We start from the raw sequence: 26224 nt of genomic DNA on the forward strand, positions 1-26224 counted from the left end.
GTATTTTACTTGCTGTATAAGTGCCTAACAAGCAAACAATAAAATAAAAATTGATATCAAATATGTCTGCTCCTTCAAATAAAGAGCAAATGCGTAGGTTTTTGGGGTTAGGAGAATACTATTCGAAATTTGTACCACATTTTACGGACAGAACGCAGCACATGAGAGCACTCATGGAAAAGTCAACAAGATTTGTGTGGTCTGAAGAGTGCCAAAAGGAACTGCAGAACCTAAAGAAGGTCATAAACGGTGCACCAACACTCAGAATGTTCAGCAGCACAGCCGCTAACAGTTGATGCCAGTAAGGTTGGCCTGGGTGGCGTGCTGCAGCAAGTTCAAAATAATGCTATAGTACCAATTGTCTTTGCTTCGCGTGTACTGAAGGCGGAAGAGCTGAATTATTCAACTATAGAAAAGGAAGCCCTAGGAGTGAAATGGATTCTGTAGCATCTTAGGGGATTGATATGGGGTCTTCCAGTAACCGTCAAGACTGATCACAAGCCGCTGATACACATCTTAAATTCAAAGAATCCACACTTAGTTTCCCCTAGAATTCTCCGGTGGATTCTTGACATAATGCAATTTAATGTGAGAGTAGTGTACATGCCTGGCAAACTGAATGTCATTGCGGATTGCTTCTCCAGACTACCATAGGATGATAGAGAACAGGATGAGGACCAAATCGATGTAAAGGTCATGGAATGCATAATTGCACATATTGAACCAGGGGTCTCGATGAAAGAGTGGGCTCGAGCATCTTCCGAGGACCCTGAACAAAGATCACTGCGTCAGGCTGTACAGGAAAGATGGGAGAAGATTGATCATGCCCTAAAAGAATAAGCGCACATTCAGAATGAGATTGCGGAAGACCCTGTGTGTGTTTTTAGGGGTGACCGAGTAATTCCACCTGCAACCTTAAGGAAGAGGATCATGGATTTAGCACATGAAGGCTATTTTGGAAGGAACCTTACGAAAAGAAGGATTAGAGAGTTGGAGAGGAGTAGGCAGACAGAGGCCTACGCGAGTATTGTGGGGGCAAGCTGATGGGCTTTGCATGCCAGGTAGGCAGGTGGTCACACTGCCTGGAGTGGAGATTTGGCCAGACACATGTTCCCAGATCTCTGTTCAGGGGAGTTCCTGCTCAATTCCTACCCTACACTGGCCATCACAGTTGAGCCATTTGTTTCTCGAGACTTTTGAATGAGTCTGAATACCAGTAAGAGATGGATGCAGTGCACAGAGTGCCTTTTTCTGTACACATTTAAGCTTTCAAGCTTATGTTGATGTTATTTTTGCTGGGCAGTGCTGCTGTGGACTTCTCGGCTGCTGTCACGGCTGCTGTGCTCTGGGCTGCATATGAAGCACGCTGTGGAAGGTACAGCAGAGGATCCGCGAGGCCTGATGGTGGATGACCTATGAAAGATTAACTGCGGCAAAGTACTTTAGAAACCTAACCTCAGCACCAGCCTCCTCAGCTTCACAATCTCCCTCATTGTTATAATGGCCCTTCAATATATCGTAGATTGCTAACACACTACATTTTCTGTAGCACTTCCCCACCAACATATCAGTGCAACTCATCCATACCCATCGTATCGATCTGTGAGGCACGTGCATGAACCTGCTGGGCTATCCCTCTCTGTCGAAAGAGCACGACGTGTCCACAAGCTGGATTCAAGTGTATGGAATGTAATCGTGTCATGCTTCGGGATTTGTAGATTACTGCCTGGTGTCATGCTTCGGGATTTGTAGATTACTGCCTGGTGTCATGCTTCGGGATTTGCAGATTACTGCCTGGTGTCATGCTTCGGGATTTGTAGATTACTGCCTGGTGTCATGCTTCGGGATTTGTAGATTACTGCCTGGTGTCATGCTTCGGGATTTGTAGATTACTGCCTGGTGTCATGCTTCGGGATTTGTAGATTACTGCCTGGTGTCATGCTTCGGGATTTGTAGATTACTGCCTGGTGTCGTGCTTCGGGATTTGTAGATTACTGCCTGGTGTCGTGCTTCGGGATTTGTAGATTACTGCCTGGTGTCATGCTTCGGGATTTGTAGATTACTGCCTGGTGTCATGCTTCGGGATTTGTAGATTACTGCCTGGTGTCATGCTTCGGGATTTGTAGATTACTGCCTGGTGTCATGCTTCGGGATTTGTAGATCACTGCCTGGTGTCATGCTTCGGGATTTGTAGATTACTGCCTGGTGTCATGCTTCGGGATTTGTAGATTACTGCCTGGTGTCATGCTTCGGGATTTGTAGATTACTGCCTGGTGTCATGCTTCGGGATTTGTAGATTACTGCCTGGTGTCATGCTTCGGGATTTGTAGATTACTGCCTGGTGTCATGCTTCGGGATTTGTAGATTACTGCCTGGTGTCATGCTTCGGGATTTGCAGATTACTGCCTGGTGTCATGCTTCGGGATTTGCAGATTACTGCCTGGTGTCATGCTTCGGGATTTGTAGATTACTGCCTGGTGTCATGCTTCGGGATTTGTAGATTACTGCCTGGTGTCATGCTTCGGGATTTGTAGATTACTGCCTGGTGTCATGCTTCGGGATTTGTAGATTACTGCCTGGTGTCATGCTTCGGGATTTGTAGATTACTGCCTGGTGTCATGCTTCGGGATTTGTAGATTACTGCCTGGTGTCATGCTTCGGGATTTGTAGATTACTGCCTGGTGTCGTGCTTCGGGATTTGTAGATTACTGCCTGGTGTCATGCTTCGGGATTTGTAGATTACTGCCTGGTGTCATGCTTCGGGATTTGTAGATTACTGCCTGGTGTCATGCTTCGGGATTTGTAGATTACTGCCTGGTGTCATGCTTCGGGATTTGTAGATTACTGCCTGGTGTCATGCTTCGGGATTTGTAGATTACTGCCTGGTGTCATGCTTCGGGATTTGTAGATTACTGCCTGGTGTCATGCTTCGGGATTTGTAGATTACTGCCTGGTGTCATGCTTCGGGATTTGTAGATTACTGCCTGGTGTCATGCTTCGGGATTTGTAGATTACTGCCTGGTGTCATGCTTCGGGATTTGTAGATTACTGCCCTGGAGTCATGCTTCGGGATTTGTAGATTACTGCCTGGTGTCATGCTTCGGGATTTGTAGATTACTGCCTGGTGTCATGCTTCGGGATTTGTAGATTACTGCCCTGGAGTCATGCTTCGGGATTTGTAGATTACTGCCCTGGAGTCATGCTTCGGGATTTGTAGATTACTGCCTGGTGTCATGCTTCGGGATTTGTAGATTACTGCCTGGTGTCATGCTTCGGGATTTGTAGATTACTGCCTGGTGTCGTGCTTCGGGATTTGTAGATTACTGCCTGGTGTCATGCTTCGGGATTTGTAGATTACTGCCTGGTGTCATGCTTCGGGATTTGTAGATTACTGCCTGGTGTCATGCTTCGGGATTTGTAGATTACTGCCTGGTGTCATGCTTCGGGATTTGTAGATTACTGCCTGGTGTCATGCTTCGGGATTTGTAGATTACTGCCTGGTGTCATGCTTCGGGATTTGTAGATTACTGCCTGGTGTCATGCTTCGGGATTTGTAGATTACTGCCTGGTGTCATGCTTCGGGATTTGTAGATTACTGCCTGGTGTCATGCTTCGGGATTTGTAGATTACTGCCTGGTGTCATGCTTCGGGATTTGTAGATTACTGCCTGGTGTCATGCTTCGGGATTTGTAGATTACTGCCTGGTGTCATGCTTCGGGATTTGTAGATTACTGCCTGGTGTCATGCTTCGGGATTTGTAGATTACTGCCTGGTGTCATGCTTCGGGATTTGTAGATTACTGCCCTGGAGTCATGCTTCGGGATTTGTAGATTACTGCCTGGTGTCATGCTTCGGGATTTGTAGATTACTGCCTGGTGTCATGCTTCGGGATTTGTAGATTACTGCCCTGGAGTCATGCTTCGGGATTTGTAGATTACTGCCCTGGAGTCATGCTTCGGGATTTGTAGATTACTGCCCTGGAGATTTGATCGCAAGAGAATTGGTCGAGATTTACTTGACGCTTTTTGTCGCATTTATATGTGGGGGGTGAGTTTAGGGGTATCATTGATGTAGAGGGCGTAAAGGGGGAGGCTTTGGGGTCTTCCCCTGCATACATATGTGGCAAAATGAACCTGATACAAAAAAATGACCAATTCTCCACCGACCAAATAGATCTGATGAAATCAACCTAAAGCTTTGCTTCTATCAGAAAAGAAGAGGACATTTCAGGTATGAAGCCACACATGCCACCTGCCGCTCTCGTTGGGAGGTCATCTGCAGTTCACAGTGCAAAGCATTGTGGGTATGCAGCCATTAACCGTTTAACTGCATGGGTTCCCCCCACCAGTGCCAATGCCTTTTTTGGTGATTTCGGTATTTCACCATTCAAAGCCCTCTAACATTTTCTCCTTCATTAACCCCTTAAGTTCCAAGGACGAGCTATCTCGTCCTTGGCACCAGGGAGGTAATCCCAAGGACGAGATACCTCGTCCAAACTTTTTTCTTGTCATTCCATACTAGAATTTGTCGTTTACATATAGGACAATGTTATTTATACATAGCTTCATCAGTCCTTGGCCAACAACTAGCAAGGCTGCAACAGTCAGTGGCAAACATGTTTCACCCTCATTGGGGATCATTGGTGTGGTGCAGGTTTCCATCCTTACGTTTGGAGCAATGGGGCAGGTTTACCAAACACAATCAAACAGGCCACTGAAGTGTATTTCTTTACAGTTGCGCTACCATTCATTGATACATTCCTCATGCTTCAGAGAGGGAGGTCATTGGTGTGTTTTTTGGAGTGCTCTGCATCACATAGGGTCAGTAACTGCCATTTTGTTAAGCTCCATTTGTTTTTTGGACACCAAATGCTTTACTTCACATGACTTGGAGGGAGCTCATGGGTTCTATAACTCAGTGGACCCCACCACAGTGGCAGGGATGTGAAGTCAGCCTTGCGTTGGAGTCTGGGGTTCCAAATATTGGTGTTCAGGATGAATGTAGGTTTTTAGAGCATTTTCGTGAACTACATTCCACCCCGGAGGTGAACCCTAATATTGCGGATATGGGGGAAGAATTAGCAAATGCGGCAATGTATGTTATTTACCCCTAGTATAAGAAGTGTTCCATATTGTGCAAAAAATGGGGACTTGCCTTTGGTGAATTAAGGGGTGGGGGGCCGGATCACAAAACGACAATTGTCTATGAAAGCCAGAAGGAGAGAATTTGATTTGGCCTATGGCAAATGTATGTTGACTTGGCCACTTGATGAGGGCTGTCACATTTATTGTGAACATTTCTCGCTAAGTGTCATTCGCGATCCGGTGCAAAGATGGTGCGTTTGAATGTCTTACCACTGAGTGCCCGGATGACGTGGTTGTTTAACACAAAGCTTTGTATCCGAGGAAGTGGGCAGATGAGGATGTCATTTATTTCTCATCGTGTGTTGAATATTTCTAGATCTTAGACGCCTGTGGCTGAGGAGCCTTCTTAGTGTGAATAATACTTGGCATGTCCCTGATGCTATACATTTTGCCTGCTTCATTAACGGTTTATGCAAGTATGCAGTTACTGAGGCTTGTAAACGTATGGATAGACCATTCAAGGTTTTTAGCAATTATTTGTACATTTTAACATGCCTTTTTTGTACTCTGAACAGTATTGTATTTTTTCGAGGTCAATGGTGACTTTCTTTTTTATTCTGAACTCTACTGTGTTTTATCTGATGTAAATGGTGAAAACTGAAATAAAGTATTTATCTACACGTCACTTACAGTGGAGGGGGTGTCTAGTGGGAGGCGATGCTTCATGGCATGGCTCACCTGGCTCTGTGGCTGCGGTGGCTGCTTCTTCTTAATACCGATGCCACTGGAGAAAAGGGGACCAGCTAGGCAGCTGGCCACTGCGGGCATCCCTCCCTTGCAGACGCCTGTGATGTTGCCCTTGTAGAACTCGAAGGGGCAAACGGAGATGTGGACCTCGGTGCCCGTGCATGCCACGGAGTGTATCCGGTAGTTGGGCTGCTGGCGCTCTGTGTACAACCTGTATAAAAAGACAAGGGGAGAAACCGTGAGACCAGCGGCGGTGCCATCCCGTGTGGCACCTAGCCCACTTTCAGCGGGAGACCCATCAGGCATGTGAGAAGGCATTGGATGGCGATGTTGGTGGCACGACACAGAAGAAGCATGTGGCACAGGTGAAGGAAAGGAGAGGAGCATGAGAAAGAGGTGCCTAACATGGAGCTGAGTCTAGGGAACCAGATGGCAACATGATCAAAGTTCACCATGTTTGCATTCCTGTGAGTTCCTGCAACAGACCCATCCCGCAGATCCTTTCTGGAGATGGGTGCTACCCGTAACCATGAATGACAGCTCTGGCACTTCTTAACTTGCTCCCATTTACCTAATCACAGACCCCTTCCATCCCAAGAGCCCAAGAGCTTCTACTTGTCCAGTGGCTACAGATCCCGCGATCCACTAAAGAACTATTCTGACCTTTTACCAGCTCCCCTCACAGCCCTGCAAATCTCCACACCGTCTAACTGCTAAGATTCTCCAAAGGATCTCCAGGCCCCGCTTGACCCATGAAATGCGGACAGTGCACCGTGGCTTTTTATCCACAATCCTGTGATCAGCAGCACCAGCTGGTGGCAATTCACTGGCCTACCCTCTGCCAGGAGGCAGTCACTCGGACAGCTTTGGTGACTCCCCATCCTGGACCTTCTAGAGCTTGAAGCAGTGTTTACCATTCTGGGACTGCTCATCACACATTCTACTTATTCAAATTCTGGCTCATTACATGACCTTTTGCAACTCTTTGCCCCAACAGGATATAGGAACTGTGGTGTCCCCCAAGGCTCTGCTCTCTACCTCATTTAGTAACACACTTCCCCCCTCTCATGGGAGTACTCCAGGTGGATAACACCAACTTCAACATTAGAGCTACATTCCCCTACCTCCCTGCTAAGCCGTCCCCTCTGTGACCCCCTTCCCCTCCCCACCACCCAACCGTCATAGCAACCAGACCATATCAGAAACATGTCAGACAGCGCTATTCTCTCGCCTTCTAACCCCAGGGTAAATACAGCTCCGCTTGCCCCTAATAATCTCCCGAGACACCGTTGCCTAAGCAAAAAAAGGCATGGGCACTTCCATGCCAACAGAGATTGGAGCATTGCCATGCTGGTGGATACAGCATCCTAACCAGGAGTTGCCACCTGCCGTGGCCTTTGAGGGACAGCCCCTATGTTATCTCCCGCCATGTTTCCAGGCAGCCTACATGTGCTGCTCTTAAAGCAAACATATACGATCCTCATAGGAAGTCCTGATGGGGTGTTTCCAGGCTGCCTGCATGTACTGCTCTTAAAGGAAACATATACGATCCTCATAGGAAGTCCTGATGGGGTGTTACCAGGCAGCCTGCATGTACTGCTCTTAAAGGAAACATATACGACCCTCATAGGAAGTCGTGATACGTTGTTATGTTATACGCAGACCTCACATTTGCTGCCCGTAACCCACGCTGTCTGCCAGGAAAGCATGAGAAGATGGCAACCCCAGGTTTGCACAATGCTCTGCCTCGCTTCAGTTTACCTCTTGGCGGATTTCACGACCTCTTTGGGCTTATTTTTGGGGGGTGGTTTGGGCCTGTGAAACAGAGAGAAATAGGTATGGTACACAAACCGGCGATTAAAGAGACACGCTCAGTGTAAATAAATGACTAATTGTAATGTGACAACAGATGACGAAACGGGGCAGGTACAAATCATTGGTCAGCAGCCTTGCCTTGGCACTGTCACTGGCCAGCAGCCTGACCTTGGCACTGACATTGGCCAGCATCCTGACCTTGACACAGTCACTGGCCAGCGGCCTGACCTTGGCACAGTCACTGGGGAACGACCTGACCTTGGCACAGTCATTGGCCAACGGCCTGACCATGGCAGTGTGACTGGCCAGAGGTCTGACCTTGGCACAGTCATTGGTCATCGGCCTGGCCTTGGCACAGTCACTGGCTAGAGGCCTGGCCTTGGTACTGTCAATTGGGGTCCTTCCTATCATCTATCTTCCTCTCTACCTGTGGTGTTCCCCAGGGGTCTAACCTCTCGCCCTGGCTTTTCAACCAATACCTGGCAACTCTCGCCCACTGCATTGCCATTTTCTGCTCAAATTTCCAGTGCTACGCTGATGACACTCAACTCATTTTCCGGCTGCCCTCGGCCACCTCCTCTCCCTCCCTCATCGCTGATTGCCTAACTGCCATTCAAGATTGGTGCACAGCCAATGATCTTTGTCTGAATGCCAGCAAGACGGAGATCCTCCTCATCGGCACACCTTCACCATCCTTCCCCTCACTCTCTGGCTAGCCTCACTTGGCCCTCCTCCTACCCCCACCTGCGAGGCTAAGAACTTCAGGGTCATCTTTGACGCCACACTTTGCTTCTCCGCCCACATCGCTGATGTCTCTAAAAAGTCAAACTTCCTACTGCACCTCCTCAGAGGTACTCTGCCTTTCCTCTCCTTCCCCCAGAAGCTCACTGTCCCCTAAGCTATGGTTCTCTCTAGGTGGGACTATTGTAACAGCCTCTTTCTAAATCTACCTGCCTCTACTCTCTGCCCTCGGCAACTAATCCAGAACAGGACTGCGAGACTTGTCCTTGGCTTCAAGCCCTTGGATCGTATCTCTCCAGCTCTGTAAAGCTCTGTAATCTCTCCATTGGCTCCCAGTGGATACAAGGATTAAATTCAAAACCCTCTGCATTGTCCATAAGGCTTTCTGGGGCCTTGGTCCAAAATACCTTCAGCTATCCCTCCACAAATACCTCCCCTCTCAAACTCTTCACTCCTCTACCTCTAACTCCCTCAGGGTCAGTCGTTTTTCAAAGAAACGAGCTGGGGGTAGATCTCTGTCTTCGGCCGGGGTCTCCCTCTGGAACAGCCTCCCTGCCACACTAAAACTTTCTGCGGTTCCGGAAGCACCGCTAGACCTTCCTCTTTTCTTCTGCCTTCGCTCCCCTCTCCCCTGCTGATCTGTTCTCTCTTGGCACCGTGCACCTGGCCACCCTGTGTCCTCCAGGCCCAGGTACCTGCTCGCCCTGCCACCCTTCCGCACTGCCTCCGGGCCACCCCTTGCACTGGGGTCTGTATTTGTACCCATACAGTTCACCCTCGCCCTTTTTCTTCCAGCACTTATCAGAACTACCCTGTCTGCTGCCTTAAACCCAGCACTTGCCACTTGCTGGCTGCATTACCACTGTTTGTTGCCTTTATTATTTATTTAGTTATTATTATTTATCTGCTCTCCTCTGCTCTGCACTTTCCACTTTTCCCGCCTTCCATGCACTTTTCCCCTCCCCCTCTCCTATGCACTTGCGTGTTCTCAATGTCACTGGGCCTAGTAAAATCACTGTTTTGTTCTCCCCGGTTCCCCTCCCTTGCCTTGTCGCGCTCTGAAACACTTTTGTACGAGCGCAATAGAAATAAAATATCAATATCAATTGTCCAGCGGCCTGACCTTGGCACTGTCACTGTCCAGCAGCCTGGCCTTGGCACAGTCACTGGCCAGCAGCCTGACCTTGGCTCAGTCACTGGCCAGCTGACTGGCCATGGCACTGTCACTGGCCAGCAGCCTGACCTTGGCACTGTCACTGTCCAGCAGCCTGACCTTGGCACAGTCACTGTCCAGCAGCCTAGCCTTGGCACTGTCACTGGCCAGCAGTCTGGCCTTGGCACAGTCACTGGCCAGCAGCCTGACCTTGGCTCAGTCACTGGCCAGCTGACTGGCCATGGCACTGTCACTGGCCAGCAGCCTGACCTTGGCACAGTCACTGTCCAGCAGCCTAGCCTTGGCACTGTCACTGTCCAGCAGCCTGGCCTTGGCACAGTCACTGGCCAGCAGCCTGACCATGGCTCAGTCACTGGCCAGCTGACTGCCCATGGCACAGTCACTGGCCAGCGTCCTGGTCTTGGCACAGTCACTGGCCAGCAGGGTGGCCTTGGCACAGCCACTGGCCAGGAGCCTGGCCTTGGCACAGCCACTGGCCAGGAGCCTGGCCTTGGCACAGTCACTGGCCAGCAGCCTGGCCTTGGCATAGTAGCTGGCCAGCAGCCTGACCTTGGCACAGTCACTGGCCAGCAGCTTGACCATGGCACAGTAAATAGCCACAAGTTGATAGGTTGCAGCACATTTTTTCCCAGTCCCTCTATGTAAGTCGGAGGATTTCTGACATGTGATTGGCTCAGCGTCTTCGTAGCTGCCAGCCAATGGAACCACCACACCTGAGAGAAGAACAATCGTACTGGTCCTTCAGAAAAGCACTAAAAAACTCTTTGCTTAACACATATGAGACTCAGCCACTAAAACAATATACTCTCCCTTCCCCTGTTTCCCCTCCTCGCCCCTTTTTACTCCCTTAAGTGAAAGCACCTGGTTTTAAGGGTTCCTAGATGCCTAAATAAATAAAATATCGCTATTGCCCTTTTGAAGGCACTCAGTCTTCACATAGTCCTGCATAACTTTGGGGACCTCCTTAATGGGCTTTTTGAAGGAACATCTTGGAGATCCCACTTTGGTAGTGCCCGGAGCTCCGGTCCTGTGTAAATCAATGCACGTAAGCATGATGAGAGTGACAGCATCGATACAGGCAACACAGATGTTAGGGAGAATCCTCAGAAATGTGCTAATTCCCTCCACCTTAGAGACCCCCAGCAACTTTGCTGGATATTGAGGACTTGATTTTTTTAACCTGGAGAGCGTGAGACCCTTTTTCCCACTCTCTCGTGTATTTTAATGTGATTTTGAACTCTGTGTTTGGTTGTGGAGTCTCCATAGGCATCATCCTTTACATTGTGTCACACAGCACCTTCAGTGCAGTGACACAGGGAAGTCTTTCTGACATCCCAAAGGGTTAAATACCTTCTCTTGTTTCCAAGAGCAGTAAAGTGAAAGTGACTTTACTTACATTTGTAACTTTCTAGACCCAGCACACACTATCTTACAACAGGGTGCTGGAGGTGTTACCTAGTATCCCCTTTGTCTAGCTTCTCATGTAACATTTTTTATGTTACCCTTTTCTCCCTGAATGGTTGGTGGCAGTGGTTTCGTTTGAACTACCATTTTGCATTTACCGCGGGCTGTGTTTGCAGCTGCAGTAAAGCACCCAAGGGTGCCATTTGCATCAAAATGGCCCGGTCTTCTTTTTTTGCCATTTCTTTGTGGAAAGGTCCTTCTTGAGATTAACTCTGCGCGCTTAACCAGGTTTGTTCCCATTGTTCGCTTTGCTGTTGGTGGGATTCACGAGTGAAGCTCGTCTCTGGCTCCAGGGTGTCTGGGGTAGGCAGGAAGTGAGGGAGGTGCCCGAAACTCCCTGTGCTTAGTCTCCTAGGTGATTGGCCGACTGACTGTCTGGTAAGGACAGCCACCCTGCTGGGGGACTGATAGCTAGGCTGTAATGAATGGGAGACAACTGAAAAAAAGGCGAGGCTTTTGGCTTGGGAGGCAGAGTCGACCACTGGACAAAGAAACCGAAGAAGAACTTGAAGAGGACACCTGCTGCAACTGTTGGACCGTTGGTTTGCCCGGTGAAGATCTGCTGCTGTGCTGAAACTCTATTCATATCGACAGAGAAGCCCCTACAAGGACGACTTCTCCCCTTGAGTTGGAGGGACCAACCAACTCCAAAGTAAGCCACCTGGACAGCCAACTCGGAGCTGGTTGAATTTCCACAGAGTTTCTGCTGGAAACCGTATAGCCAGGGAGAGGAACACCAGATTGTGTGCGTTGCTTTTAAGCTGGCCTAGAGCTCCAGGAAGATCCTCCAGACTCACAGGAAGCAGGACTGACTGAGCCTGAGCCCCCCCAAAAATGTACAGGACCTCAGAAGCAATGAAAGCCCATCTCGACAGCCAGGAACCGCGGTGTTACTATTTGTGGTAGACGCGAGGAGCTGAAACACTGAAACACTGAACAGCCACTGATTTGAAGATTGCTGCTTGCGAGCGGTAAACGTCCCATTGCAGTGCAGGAGTCCCCAGAAGTCCTCCCTCTTGTCCCCACATCTGAGGCCCAGGAACAGTGAGATCTGCAGGAACTGCTCAGGAACAGAAGTCATCTGATGCACTTTTTCTTCAATCCAAAAGGTACTGTAAAGTCTGGGAGAACTTACCTCTTGCTGTAGAGTTGCTTGCATCTTCTACTACTCACAAGCCTAATCAGCCTGTGGCCCTACATTTGATTCTTCTCTTCTTCAAAGACTTCTAAAACACTGTGCAAAGACTTTCTACTTACCTGCAAAGAAGTGCTTCAGCTCATATAGACCTTTGCCCATTGACTTTGGCTTAGCCTCTTTCACTGAATGACTCTTATTGGGGGATCTGAAAGTATTTGCCTGCTTAAGAATATCTGTGGTCTCTTGTTTGTTCTAATTAACCCTTTGCTTTGACTTATTATTATATGATTCTAAATGCAACAGTGATATATTTATGTCCCCACCACCCTAGCAATTGAAGCCACTTGAAGGTGTAGGTAGTGCCTGTAGGCCATCCCAAAAGGGTATCTACTGATTTAGAGATATTAAGAGTGTGTATTTCATGAAGTGTATTTGAGTATTACTGTTATATTGCTCCCTTTTGAAGAAGGCTTATTCTAACTGACTGATAAATAAATTAATAATTGTTTATTCAAGAAACCTTGAGTGTAAGAGTTTATTTGAATACTTGTAACTGTAAATGTCTGTGTAACTCCACTACTGCTCACATTGACCCCTCTTGAGATAAGCCTGGCTGCTCAACACGCTACCAAAACTGTGTAGTACAAGCTTATTTCAAAGGTTGGGTTTCTTATACCTGTAGTCAGAGTTGTTTGTAGTGTTCCCAGAGGGCATTGCATACCAACTTTGCCTAACAACAGTGATGGCTATGGCATCAATGCCGGTGTGCATGATTAAAGCTGCAGCATCAATGCAGTCACGTATGATGATGGCTATGGCATCAGTGCAGGCATGCGTGATAACAGCTACAGCATCAATGCAGGCATGCATGATGACTGCTAAGGTGTCAATGCAGGTATGCAAGATGACAGCAACGGGATCAATGGAGACATGCATGATGACAGCTACAGCATCAATGCAGTCATACATGGTGATAACTACAGCATCAATGCAGGCATGCATGATGACTGCTAAGGTGTCAATGCAAGTATGCAAGATGATATGACAGATACAATATCAATGCAGGCATGCATGGTGACGGCTACAGCATCAATGCAGGCATGCATGGTGATGGCTACAGCATCAATGCAGGCATGCGTGATGACAGCTACAGCATCAATGCAGGCATGCATGATGACTGCTAAGGTGTCAATGCAGGTATGCAAGATGACGTGGCAACTACAATAGCAATGCAGGCATGCATGGTGACGGCTACAGCATCAATGCAGGCATGCATGATGACTGCTAAGGTGTCAATGCAGGTATGCACGATGACAGCGACAGGATCAATGGAGACATGCGTGATGACAGCTACAGCATCAATGAAGGCATGCATGATGACTGCTAAGGTTTCAATGCAGGTATGCAAGATGACAGCAACGGGATCAATGGAGACATGCATGATGACAGCTACAGCATCAATGCAGTCATGCATGGTGATAACTACAGCATCAATGCAGGCATGCATGATGACTGCTAAGGTGTCAATGCAAGTATGCAAGATGATATGGCAGATACAATATCAATGCAGGCATGCATGGTGACGGCTACAGCATCAATGCAGGCATGCATGGTGATGGCTACAGCATCAATGCAGGCATGCGTGATGACAGCTACAGCATCAATGCAGGCATGCATGATGACTGCTAAGGTGTCAATGCAGGTATGCAAGATGACGTGGCAACTACAATAGCAATGCAGGCATGCATGGTGACGGTTACAGCATCAATGAAGGCATGCATGATGACTGCTAAGGTGTCAATGCAGGTATGCACGATGACAGCGACAGGATCAACGGAGACATGCGTGATGACAGCTACAGCATCAATGAAGGCATGCATGATGACTGCTAAGGTGTCAATGTAGGCATGCATGGTGAAGGCTACAGCATCAATGCAGGCATGCATGTTGATGGCTATTGCATCAGTGCAGGCATGCATGGTGACAGCTACAGCATCAATGCAGGCATGCATGATGACTGCTAAGGTGTCAATGCAAGTATGCAACATGACAGCGACAGGATAGTACTTATATTTAAAGGAAACACCCCCACGAGCAACTCCATCACTCCAATGTCCTTCTCTGACCCACAGGGTTAAGACCTATCTGCTAGTGACTGTAATCATATTTTGGTATTTAATGATTCCTCTCTAATGGTAAAGTAATGTATTGTATTAGTGCAATGTGTGTGCCCTCTGGTGGCTAGCATAACATAAGTACTCCAGGTGCGCCCTCTACTGGTTGAAATGGAACAGGGATGACTGATTGGCTGAAGTGAAGCTTCCTCGAGTGGTGTCAAACCTTTAATTGACTTTACAGTGTCTTGGCCTCCCCCACCCCTGACCCCCCAATTTGGTTATTACTTCTATTTGATCGCTCTGTCCCGTCAGGTGACTGGCAGAGCCTTCTGACAACCCAACATTGTGCAACCCCCAGGTATTGCAGGAATCGGCTCATATAACCTCTCTCTCTCTCTCTATTGGTTGAACCAGTGTGTCAGTGCTCGGGGAGCTCCCTCCCTCTGCAGGGCTGCCACATTTGCTTCTCCAGATGTTTTGGACCACAACTCCCAAAAACCCTATCCAGTGTAGTTAATGGGGTGGATTCATGGGACTCGTAGTCCCAAGCATCTGGGGAGCTGCAGGTTGCAGACCCCTAGAGACTAAAATAAAATGTTGGTTTCCATGAATCCCTCTCCAGAGAAGGAATGTCTGCACTTTGTTATGCTGGTTCCTCTTCAATAAAACAAGAAATGTTTCTGGAGCCCTCTAAATGCCAGCAATTCTAGTGCTGTGTGTTACAATCCTGTCCCACCCTTCTGAAAGATACTTTCTTCCCCTGGGCACCCCTCAAGGCCCCCTGGGCTGGAGGGAGGGCAATCAGAATTTAAAGACCACGGCCAGAGTCTGAAATAAATTGTTGGTGTGAAGTGGGGGGGCCATTAGAAACTGAAATAAAGTGTCAGTGGTCATTGACAGCCCTCTAGTGGCTGAAATAAAATCTCTTTAAACTACTAGATCACTGAAACTCTCTCTAGGCCAGTGGACCTCAAACTGTGGGGGATCTGAGGGATGTCCAGGGAGGCGAGAGGCTCTTTCAAATGGGAAGACAGGAACCTTGTTTAATAGAAAATATAAGCAGGTCTTGCATTTGGGGGGCCCGTCAACAGTCTTTTCACTAAGTTCGCGCAGGACAAGGGCGCAGTGTTGTGCGCTGCCTTACCACAGGAGACGCTGGCCGTTACAAACTTACAAAGGCCTGGCTCAACTTGTCTCTGGCATGCCGAGACCCATAGAGCATGAGCTCGATCTTGGCTGCGTTTAGGCATAACTAATTAGTGTTCATCCAGCCCTTGATGGTCTGATAGGCCAAATCAGCTTTCTCTGATCGTTTTCGTGGTTCCCACTGATCTCGAGTGCCAACTGAGAATCCTCTGCATAATTACAGAAGAATAGATCCAGATTCTCCAAATCCATACACAGAAGGACAATGTATATATAAGAAATTAGCGGAGAGAGACATGCCACCTGGGGGACTCCACATGAGGTGATTTCAATTTCAGAGGTGTTTTCACCCCAGTAAACCTGAATGATGTCCCTCAAGAAAGAACTTTAGCCATTTAATTGCCTCTACTGAGATACCCTCTCTACAGTGGCCATCCGATCACCCTAAATCTTGTGATCGAGCAAATCGAAGGCCGCCGATAGATCCAACAATACCAGCAGCCCCGATCTGCGCAGCTCTAACTTGGATAGCATATGGGTCTGTAGATCTAGTAGTGCACTCTCAGTGATGAAAACTACGGAACCCAGATTGCTTTTTATGTAAGATGCCTGCACCTCAAATATGAGTCTGTAGTTGTACCGTGACAACTTTATCAATCAGTTTCAGGAAAAAAAAGGGTATTAGGGATGGGTCTAAGATTTACGGCATCATTGGGGCCTAAGCCCGCCTTCTTTAACAGTGGGGTAACCGCTTTGTCTTATATAGACTGCGGAATGACACCTGTGCGAAAAGAGGCATTAACAAACCTACAGAGTAACGGAGCAATAATGTCCTTATGTTCCAATATTGTCTTAGAAGGGAGTAGTTCTCCTGGGCAACTAGTGGGGTGCATAGTTCTATGAATATTGTGAATTTCTACCGTACTCATCTTGGAAAACCTAAAGCCTATGCAGGATTTTCCCTGACTCTATGCATTCGCACTAACCACCTCTTTATTTTCTTATTGCTGCTTGCAGTCGTAACTGTAGGATGGAGATCCCGCCTGGGTAGATCTTCCCTGATCTTTTTTTGTGTTAGTTGCAGTTTGTCATAGAAAGATTTTTGAACTCTTATACAGTCATCTGTTGTGGGTTTGATAGTGGGATTTATGGCTATGGGTTTTTTCCAAGATCTGAGAAGTCGGAAGAGTTCTTTAGTTTGGTTTCCAGCCGGATTTATTTGGTTATTATAGAAGCTACGTTTCGCTTCTATAATCGGACCCTCTGCGGCAAAGCGCACACAGCACAAGGGCACAGTGTTGTGCGCCACAGGAGATGCTGACTGTTTGATACGTTGCACGTTGCGCTCGGTCCACAGAGCGTATCCTTTAAAAAACGTGGATCAGACCCTCTGTGGCAAAGCCCACGCAGGACTAACAGTGGTGTTGTGCACTGCAGGAAAGTAAGAGATGCTGGGCGTTTGATACGTTGCACGTTGTGCTACGTCCACGCAGCGTATCCTTTTAAAACTGTGGATCGGGCCCTCTGCAGCCAAGCCTGCGCAGGACAAGGCCACAGTGAAAGGGTGCTGGCACAGAGTGTGAGTGCACTGCGCAGCCATCGACCAGTAATGACCGGAATAGGTAGTGGCACAGAGTGCAAGTACGCTGCGCAGTCCTTGACGAGCAGCGACCTTAATGTAAGTAACGTACGGGCAGTGAGAACTGCCCATCCTTTTTTGTGTACTTCCACCTATATGCCTGACTTACCATTCTCTGTCTCTGTGCAACCTTAGGCTTCCCCTCCCTTGTGGTACCCCGTACATTGTGTTTTCTGACTCCTTACTGTATCCCTAGTCTGCAGTTGCTAACTGTTGTGTTCTGGGCCTATCGCCCCCCTGACCTCTATGTTCCTACTCCTCTGACATTGTTGCTACTGTATTACTGTTTCCACTATGTTCTCTCCCACCTCTAGGTTCCCACCCCTCTGCTGTTACTGTTGTTACTATGTCTCGGCTTTTCCACTAGGCTCTCTCCCACTCTCTAGGTCCCCATTCCACTGTTGATACTGTTGTTACTGTGTCTCGGCTGTTCCACTAGTCTCTCTCCCACTCTCTAGGTCCCCTTTCCACTGTTGTTACTGTTGTTACTGTGTCTCGGCTGTTCCACTAGGCTCTCTCCCACTCTCTAGGTCCCCTTTCCACTGTTGTTACTGTGCCTCTGCTGTCCCACTAGGCTCTCTCCCACTCTCTAGGCTGCCACCTCTCTGCTGTCACTGTTGTTACTGTTGTACTGTGCCTCTGCTGTTCCACTAGGCTCTCTCCCACTCTCTAGGTCTCTTCACACTGAATCTGTTGGTTGTCTCCATGACCATCAGTCTGGCTTCAGAGCAGCCAGAGGCACGGAAACTGCTCTCCTGAACATCCGTGAGGACCTGCTCTCTAATGTTGACTTAAGCCTTCATTCTGTCCGAATCCTCCTTGACCTTTACTCTGCTTTTGACATGGTCAATCACACCATCCTGATCAATCGGCTCCGTGAGAACCTGGTCATCATGATTGACCTCCTTCCTTCTGGACCGACCCTCTCAGGTCCAACTTGGGTCCATTCTCTCCACCACCTCTCTCTCCACATGTGGTGTTCCTCAGGGCTCTATCCTCTCACCCTGGCTCTTCAATGTCTACTTGGCCCCTTTGGTCCACCTGATCTATACCTTCTCCTCTAACTTTCAGTGTTATGCTGTTGGCGCTGATCTCTCTTTCAGGCTCACCTCAGCCTCCTTTCCTCTCTCGCTCATTCCTGAGTGTCTATCCACGAATCAGGATTGTTGCGCCTCCAACGATCTCGGCCTTAATGCCAGTAAGACAGAGATCTTTCTCATTGGAACCCCTGCTCGTGCTTTCCCTCTCTCACACTGGCCACCCTCCTTGAGCCCTCTTTCTTCGCCTTCCTGTGAGGCAAAATACCATTGAGTCATCTTCGACTCCACTCTCTTCTTCTCTCCTCACATCACGGACCTTGCCAAGAAGGCCCACTACCAGCTGCACCTCCTTAGAGGTGTTCTTCCTTTTCACACTTTCCCCCAGAAGCTCAATGTCTCCAGAGCCCTGGTTCCCTCTGGGCTGGACTACTGCAACAGCCTCTTTCTCAAACTGCCTTCCCCTACCTAACGCCCTGCGCAACTAATCCAGAACAGGACTGCGAGACTTATCCTTGGCCTCAAGCCCAGGGATCGTATCTCTCCAACCCTGAAATCACATTCTGCCTCATCCACAAGGCATTCAGGGGGCCCGGGGCCCACACTACATCCAACTCTCTCTTCCAAAATATCTTCTTTCTCGAGCCCGTCGCTCAGCTAACTCCAACTCTTTGAGAGTCAGATGCTTCTCCAGGCAGAGAGTGGGGGGTACATCCCTCTCCTCTGCAGGTGCCTCCCTCTGGAATGGCCTCTCTGCCCCTCTCAAACCTGAGCCGGACCACCTGAAGTTCCGGAAGCAGCTGATCTTCCTGTCTGCTGCACCGACTGGTTGCTTGGCTACCCTCAGAGTATCACTGGGTACCAGGCTCCTCTATGACCAGTCTCCCCTGCACTGCCTCCGGGCCTACCGCGCATTTGGGGGCTGTAGCTGTAACCTGTACAGTCCCCTGCCTCCTTGCACTTACCCAGAGCCACACTGCCCTGTCTGCACTTGCTCAGAGCCATACTGCCCTGATTGCACTTCCCCCTGCAATTTGCATCGTCGCACCTGCACAATCGGAATGAAACAAGACCTAGTAAGATAGTTTGTCTTGTCCTCCCACTGACTTCCCTCCCTTGTCTTGTCGCGCCTAGAAACATTTGTGTACAGGTGCGTTATAAAGGACATATCATATCATATATCATATGTTTGATCATAGGTGGTTGGGGCACAGCACACAAATATTGGAAACTACTCCTCTAGGTGCTAGAATTGAATACCATGAGTGTCAGAAACAGGCCTGGTGTGTTGCAAGTAGTGACTGGGATAAAATGCCAGTGGGGAGGGATGCCGGTGTATAGTGACTTTCCACTCATTTTAGTGCTAGATTGTAGTGTATTGCCAGATGCTTGCAAAGCTGCTTTGAAATGCATGTGTGGGACACAGGATTGGGGCGCGCGGGGGAGAGGGCTTATTGCAATAGGAACATAGAGTAAAGGAAGAAACACATCTTGTCTCTTAGACAAGGGGGAAGGGTACATATACAGGGAAAACCTAACGTTCACATCTTATATCTTGTTTCACTGACAATGGGAGAAGGGATTGAGATAACATTGACATCTTATCACCACACTGAAGCCTATCCCTAGATAGGAAATGGGCAAAACAGGGGGCGATGCAGGAGGTGGCACTAGAGGGGATTATTCCTTGCTAGGTACAGTAAGTGTGCAAAAAGAAGAGGGTCACAAAGGGGGCAGTATGTAAATTTGAACCACAGGCGATGCATGAGTCGACTGGGAAAGATCGGCTGTAGGGATTGGTCAGCAAAGGACCAATGACTGGTGAAGAAGCCAAGCCTTCCGCTTCCTGTGACAGCCGGAGAAGGCGACTTCGGATCTGATGTGTTTTTGGGAGTTTGTAATATTGTGTAGAATCGAAGGTCACCAAAGTTCAACCGGCGTGTCTGGTTCTCCTGAACTGTGCATAGTAAGTGGAGCCAGGCTGATCCGAGGGTCCTTCGTGGAAGGTATAGTTTTACATTTTCAATTTATCAATTTTCAAAGTTTAAATGCTTACGTTTTCAATGTTTAAGTTAATTTTTCAATCAACACTTCACAACTCCTGCCCTTATGGCAAATGTGCACCTGTTTTGACCGGTCTACTGTTTTCACGGAGTAAATTACTTTGTGGTAATTTACTGAGTTGAAATGACTTCAAATTATTTCGAAAATATCTATATATATGTGGGTTAAGAGGTAAAAGGGGGTGGGGAGGGGTTAGGGTAGCAGTGATAGTGATGGGAGAGGTGGGACTTGGGGGGAAACCTCTCTTCCCGTTAAAACAAAAAAAATATTCAACGTAAAGAGTCAAAGTGATTTCCATGAAGTAAATTACAACAAATTACTTTATTTCGTTGAAATGACATGGAACCGTTTAGACCCACCCAAAGAACGCAAATGTATCAGTACACAGGTACTTCCGACCTGCACACATCAACACCACAGTTATGCCACATCTGGCTTTTTGCTATCCACCTTACCCACTACCCGCCTGCCTTACAGAGTCATGCCCAGCGAGACCAACATTATTGGCAGATGGGCACTATATAAGATCACTTACCTTGCCTCACTAGGGGCGAGGAAGGAGGGCCTCTGTTGGGTGGATGTGGACAATGCATATTGTCCAAAGACTGATTTGTGAGTCCACAGGAAGCAGCGCTAAGGCTTTCGGGCTGGTCTGGGGTAACCCTCAAGTTATGAGAGAGAAATGAGCTTAGCAGCTTTGTTTTGGAGTTATTGGATGTAATAGGTCAGGTCCTTAGTCATGTCCATATAAGAGGGTCTGTACTAGCCCACCCTAGAAAGAACGATGGCTTGGACGGCTTCAATGGCCTGTGGCGTGTTGGTGGAATGGTAACATTTTTATCCTGTAGAGTTGAAATCGGATTTTGTTTTAATCTGCTTGATTTGAAGAGAAGTTATCGAATCAGAAGCCTAGACTTGTAGCTTTCTACGAGATGTCGGTCAATTAACTGCAGGAGATGGATCACAGTCAAAGCAATGGATTTCATGCACAGATTATTGCTGAGGGTCCGTTCGTTGAATCTTTGGAGGAATTTGGTGATGGGGTAATTATGCCCAACCTTAGGAGACAGGTTCTGAGAGTCGTACATTTGAGCGGCTCAGGGGGAACAACAAGATGTCACTCAGGGTAAGAACTTGCTGTGCAGCACAGGAGATTAGGAGGTGGAGGGTGTCCTAATGTTAGAAATACAACATACATGTCTTGTGTGTCCAATGTTATGTAATGAGCTTTGCACCAATCACTAAACAACCCCATGCGATGATCAGGCCTGCCAACACCCACCACCCTCTGAACAACCCCTTGCGATGATCAGGCCTGCCAACACCCACCACCCTCTACACAACAACCCCTTGCGATGATCAGGCCTGCCAACACCCACCACCCTCTACACAACAACCCCTTGCGATGATCAGGCCTGCCAACACCCACCACCCTCTGAACAACCCCTTGCGATGATCAGGCCTGCCAACACCCACCACCCTCTACACAACAACCCCTTGCGATGATCAGGCCTGCCAACACCCACCACCCTCTGAACAACCCCTTGCGATGATCAGGCCTGCCAACACCCACCACCCTCTGAACAACCCCATGCGATGATCAGGCCTACCAACACTCACCACCCTCTGAACAACCCCTTGCGATGATCAGGCCTGCCAACACCCACCACCCTCTGAAAAACCCCTTGCGATGATCAGGCCTGCCAACACCCACCACCCTCTACACAACAACCCCTTGCGATGATCAGGCCTGCCAACACCCACCACCCTCTGAACAACCCCTTGAGATGATCAGGCCTGCCAACACCCACCACCCTCTGAACAACCCCTTGCGATGATCAGGCCTGCCAACACCCACCACCCTCTACACAACAACCCCTTGCGATGATCAGGCCTGCCAACACCCACCACCCTCTGAAAAACCCCTTGCGATGATCAGGCCTGCCAACACCCACCACCCTCTACACAACAACCCCTTGCGATGATCAGGCCTGCCAACACCCACCACCCTCTGAACAACCCCTTGAGATGATCAGGCCTGCCAACACCCACCACCCTCTGAACAACCCCTTGCGATGATCAGGCCTGCCAACACCCACCACCCTCTGAACAGCCCCTTGCGATGATCAGGCCTGCCAACACCCACCACCCTCTGAACAGCCCCTTCCGATGATCAGGCCTGCCAACACCCACCACCCTCTGAACAGCCCCTTCCGATGATCAGGCCTGCCAACACCCACCACCCTCTGAACAACCCCTTGAGATGATCAGGCCTGCCAACACCCACCACCCTCTGAACAACCCCTTGCGATGATCAGGCCTGCCAACACCCACCACCCTCTGAACAGCCCCTTGCGATGATCAGGCCTGCCAACACCCACCACCCTCTGAACAGCCCCTTCCGATGATCAGGCCTGCCAACACCCACCACCCTCTGAACAGCCCCTTCCGATGATCAGGCCTGCCAACACCCACCACCCTCTGAACAACCCCTTGCGATGATCAGGCCTGCCAACACCCACCACCCTCTGAACAACCCCTTGCGATGATCAGGCCTGCCAACAACCACCACCCTCTGAACAACCCCTTGCGATGATCAGGCCTGCCAACACGTACCAGCCTCTGAACAAGCCCTTGCGATGATCAGGCCTGCAAACACCCACCACCCTCTGAACAACCCCTTGAGATGATCAGGCCTGCCAACACCCACCACCCTCTGAACAACCCCTTGCGATGATCAGGCCTGCCAACACCCACCACCCTCTGAACAGCCCCTTGCGATGATCAGGCCTGCCAACACCCACCACCCTCTGAACAGCCCCTTCCGATGATCAGGCCTGCCAACACCCACCACCCTCTGAACAACCCCTTGCGATGATCAGGCCTGCCAACACCCACCACCCTCTGAACAACCCCATGCGATGATCCGGCCTGCCAACACCCACCACCCTCTGAACAACCCCATGCGATGATCAGGCCTGCCAACACGTACCAGCCTCTGAACAAGCCCTTGCGATGATCAGGCCTGCCAACACCCACCACCCTCTGAACAACCCCTTGAGATGATCAGACCTGCCAACACCCACCAGCCTCTGAACAACCCCCTGCGATGATCAGGCCTGCCAACACCCACCACCCTCTGAACAACCCCATGCGATGATCAGGCCTGCCACCACCCACCACCCTCTACTCACACGTGGCCCAAGCAGAAGGGTCTTATCTTAAAAATTCAAGATACGATGACAGCCTTTCTCATGTACATCCTCCAATCTGACACAGACTCAACAGCTCGTGTTGTCTTAGCTTGGCATAAACAAAGACTGAGTACCAACTGAGGGTGCCCATTCTGTGCTGAGTACCAGCTGAGGGCACCCATTCTGTGCTTACAATGCGCTGCCACTGAGTTTACTTCTTAAGGTGATGGTGGGTCAGCTACTACTGATAGCGCTTTACTAGGACCCTCCATGTCTGCGCCCCCATGTCCACTTCATCCGCCAGTACTGGGCCATTTGTTTCCGCTTTCCTTTTTGGTGATAACCAAAAAGCGAAAGCTTCCAATAAAAGTAGATGCAATGGCCAAGCATCTATAGAGGATGTTACCTGTCCTTCAAGCCCGCGTCCTTGCCTGACTCCTTGGCAGCAGGTGACTTTACGCTCCTGTAAAGAGGGACAAGGACAGAGCAGGTGAGCAGAGAAGCTGTCACGATCCTACTCACCTGCCGCCCCGCACCGCTACATGCGCACATTCAGAGACGCACTTGCAACGTTAAAACCTGCAAACTGCCTCTGCATTTATTTACTTGTTTTACCGCTGCTGTTTTGGACCAATCTAATTTCATGTTCCTGTCCGACTTTTGGGTTAAACCAGCAGATGCATTCTGGTACATGTATGCTGTCCAAAAGGCAAAGGGCTGGAGGAGGTATACAAAATACATGTGTTTGCAGCAAGCTACTAAGAGCTGCAAAGGACCTGATTGCATCCACCTGTTCCAAGGTACTGCAGGCTCGGCTGCAGAGAGCTGGAGATGACTTGATTAGAAACCACTGCTGCTACTGCTGCAGGCTACTGAAGCCAGGACTGGCCTTATTTGAACACAGCCGCCTGAGACTGCAATCAGCTCCACCCTGTTTGTGTGCTGGCTGGGAGGGCCTTTATAAGCTCACTTTGAACAGAAGCAGTTGTCAGTCAGTCAACTGCTTCCACTGGGAGTTCGTGCTCCTGTTATCGGTTTTTGTCCTTTCCTGAGAATCCTCATTTTGGCTTTTGAATCCTGTTGCTGTTGCTGCTTGCAGCTTCCTCTCCAGTCTGCTGCAGCCTTCTGCAGCCTTCTGCCCTGCTCCTCTGGTCTCCCTTCCTGGCAGTCCTGCCACTCTACTCTGCCTTCTGCCCTGCTCCTCTGGGCTCCCTGCCTGGCGGTCCCGCCTCTCTCCTCTGCCTTCTGCCCTGCTCCCCTGGGCTCCCTGCCTGCCAGCCCCGCCTCTCTCCTCTGCCTTCTGCCCTGCTCGTCTGGTCTCCCTTCCTGGCAGCCCCACCTCTCTCCTCTGCCTTCTGCCCTGCTCCCCTGGACTCCCTGCCTGGCAGCTCCACCTCTCTCCTCTGCCTTCTGCCCTGCTCGTCTGGTCTCCCTTCCTGGCAGCCCCACCTCTCTCCTCTGCCTTCTTCCCTGCTCCCCTGGGCTCCCTGCCTGACAGGTCTGCCTCTCTCCTCTGCCTTCTGCCCTGTTCCCCTGGGCTGCTTGCCTGCCAGGCCCGCCTCTCTCCTCTGCCTTCTGCCCCGCTCCTCTGGTCTCCCTTCCTGGCAGCCCCGCTTCTCTCCTTTGCCTTCTGCCCTGCTCCTCTGGGCTCCCTGCCTGGCAGTCCTACCACTCTACTCTGCCTTCTGCCTTGCTCCTCTGGGCTCCCTGCCTGGCAGCCCCGCCTCTCTCCTCTGCCTTCTGCCCTGCTCCCCCGGGCTCCCTGCCTGGCGGCCCACCTCTCTCCTCTGCCTTCTGCCCTGCTCCTCTGGGCTCCCTGCCTGGCAGTCCTGCCACTCTACTCTGCCTTCTGCCGTGCTACCCTGGGCTCCCTGTCTGGCAGTCCTGCCACTCTCCTCTGCCTTCTGCCCTGGTCCCCTGGGCTCCCTGCCTGGCAGCCCCGCCTCTCTCCTCTGCCTTCTGCCCTGCTCCCCTGGGCTCCCTGCCTGGCAGCCCGCCTCTCTCCTCTGCCTTCTGCCCTGCTCCCCTGTGCTCCCTACCTGGCAGCCCCGCCTCTCTCCTCTGCCTTCTGCCCTGCTCCTCTGGTCTCCCTTCCTGCCAGCCCCGCCTCTCTCCTCTGCCTTCTGCCCTGCTCCCCTGGGCTCCCTGCCTGGCAGCCCCGCCTCTCTCCTCTGCCTTCTGCCCTGCTCCCCTGGGCTCCCTGCCTGGCAGTCCCGCCACTCTCCTCTGCCTTCTGCCCTGCTCCCCTGGGTTCCCTGCCTGGCAGCCCCGCCTCTCTCCTCTGCCTTCTGCCCAGCTCCTCTGGTCTCCCTTCCTGGCAGTCCTGCCACTCTCCTCTGCCTTCTGCCCTGCTCCCCTGGGCTCCCTGCCTGGCAGCCCCGCCTCTCTTCTCTGCCTTCTGCCCTGCTGCTCTGGGCTCCCTGCCTGGCAGTCCTGCCACTCTCCTCTGCCTTCTGCCCTGCTCCCCTGGGCTCCCTGCCTGGCAGGCCCGCCTCTCTCCTCTGCCTTCTTCCCTGCTCCTCTGGGCTCCCTGCCTGGCAGCCCCGCCTCTCTACTCTGCCTTCTGCCCTGCTCCCCTGGGCTCCCTGCCTGGCAGTCCCGCCTCTCTACTGTGCCTTCTGCTCTGCTCCCCTGGGCTCCCTGCCTGGCAGTCCTGCCACTATCCTCTGCCTTCTGCCCTGCTCCCTTGGGCTCCCTGCCTGGCAGCCCCGCCTCTCTCCTCTGCCTTCTGCCCTGCTCCCCTGGGCTCCCTGCCTGGCAGTCCCGCCTCTCTCCTCTGCCTTCTGGCCTGCTCCCCTGGGCTCCCTGCCTGGCAGCCCCACCTCTCTCCCCTGCCTTCTGCCCTGCTCCCCTGGGCTCCCTGC

At 50.3% G+C, this 26224-nt stretch overlaps 1 protein-coding gene across 5 annotated transcripts in view; it reads right to left on the bottom strand.

Moving 5' to 3' along the window:
• The window catches only part of LOXL3 (lysyl oxidase like 3), a 476927-nt gene that overhangs the window by 129300 nt on the left and 321403 nt on the right, over positions 1 to 26224 (bottom strand). For 2 of the 5 annotated variants that reach the window (XM_069632512.1, XM_069632511.1), the window contains exons 7-9: positions 23767 to 23823; positions 7593 to 7646; positions 5823 to 6042 (exon numbers count right to left, since the gene is read on the bottom strand). In XM_069632512.1, the coding sequence (XP_069488613.1) occupies positions 5823 to 6042; positions 7593 to 7646; positions 23767 to 23823 (331 nt within the window). The remainder of the gene's footprint in view (positions 1 to 5822; positions 6043 to 7592; positions 7647 to 23766; positions 23824 to 26224) is intronic. The other 3 variants (XM_069632514.1, XM_069632515.1, XM_069632513.1) reach the window with 2 other exon arrangements.

Source organism: Ambystoma mexicanum, chromosome 6q, assembly GCF_040938575.1.
Source record: "Ambystoma mexicanum isolate Mex_15411 chromosome 6q, UKY_AmexF1_1, whole genome shotgun sequence".
Classification (NCBI taxonomy): Eukaryota; Metazoa; Chordata; class Amphibia; order Caudata; family Ambystomatidae; genus Ambystoma; species Ambystoma mexicanum.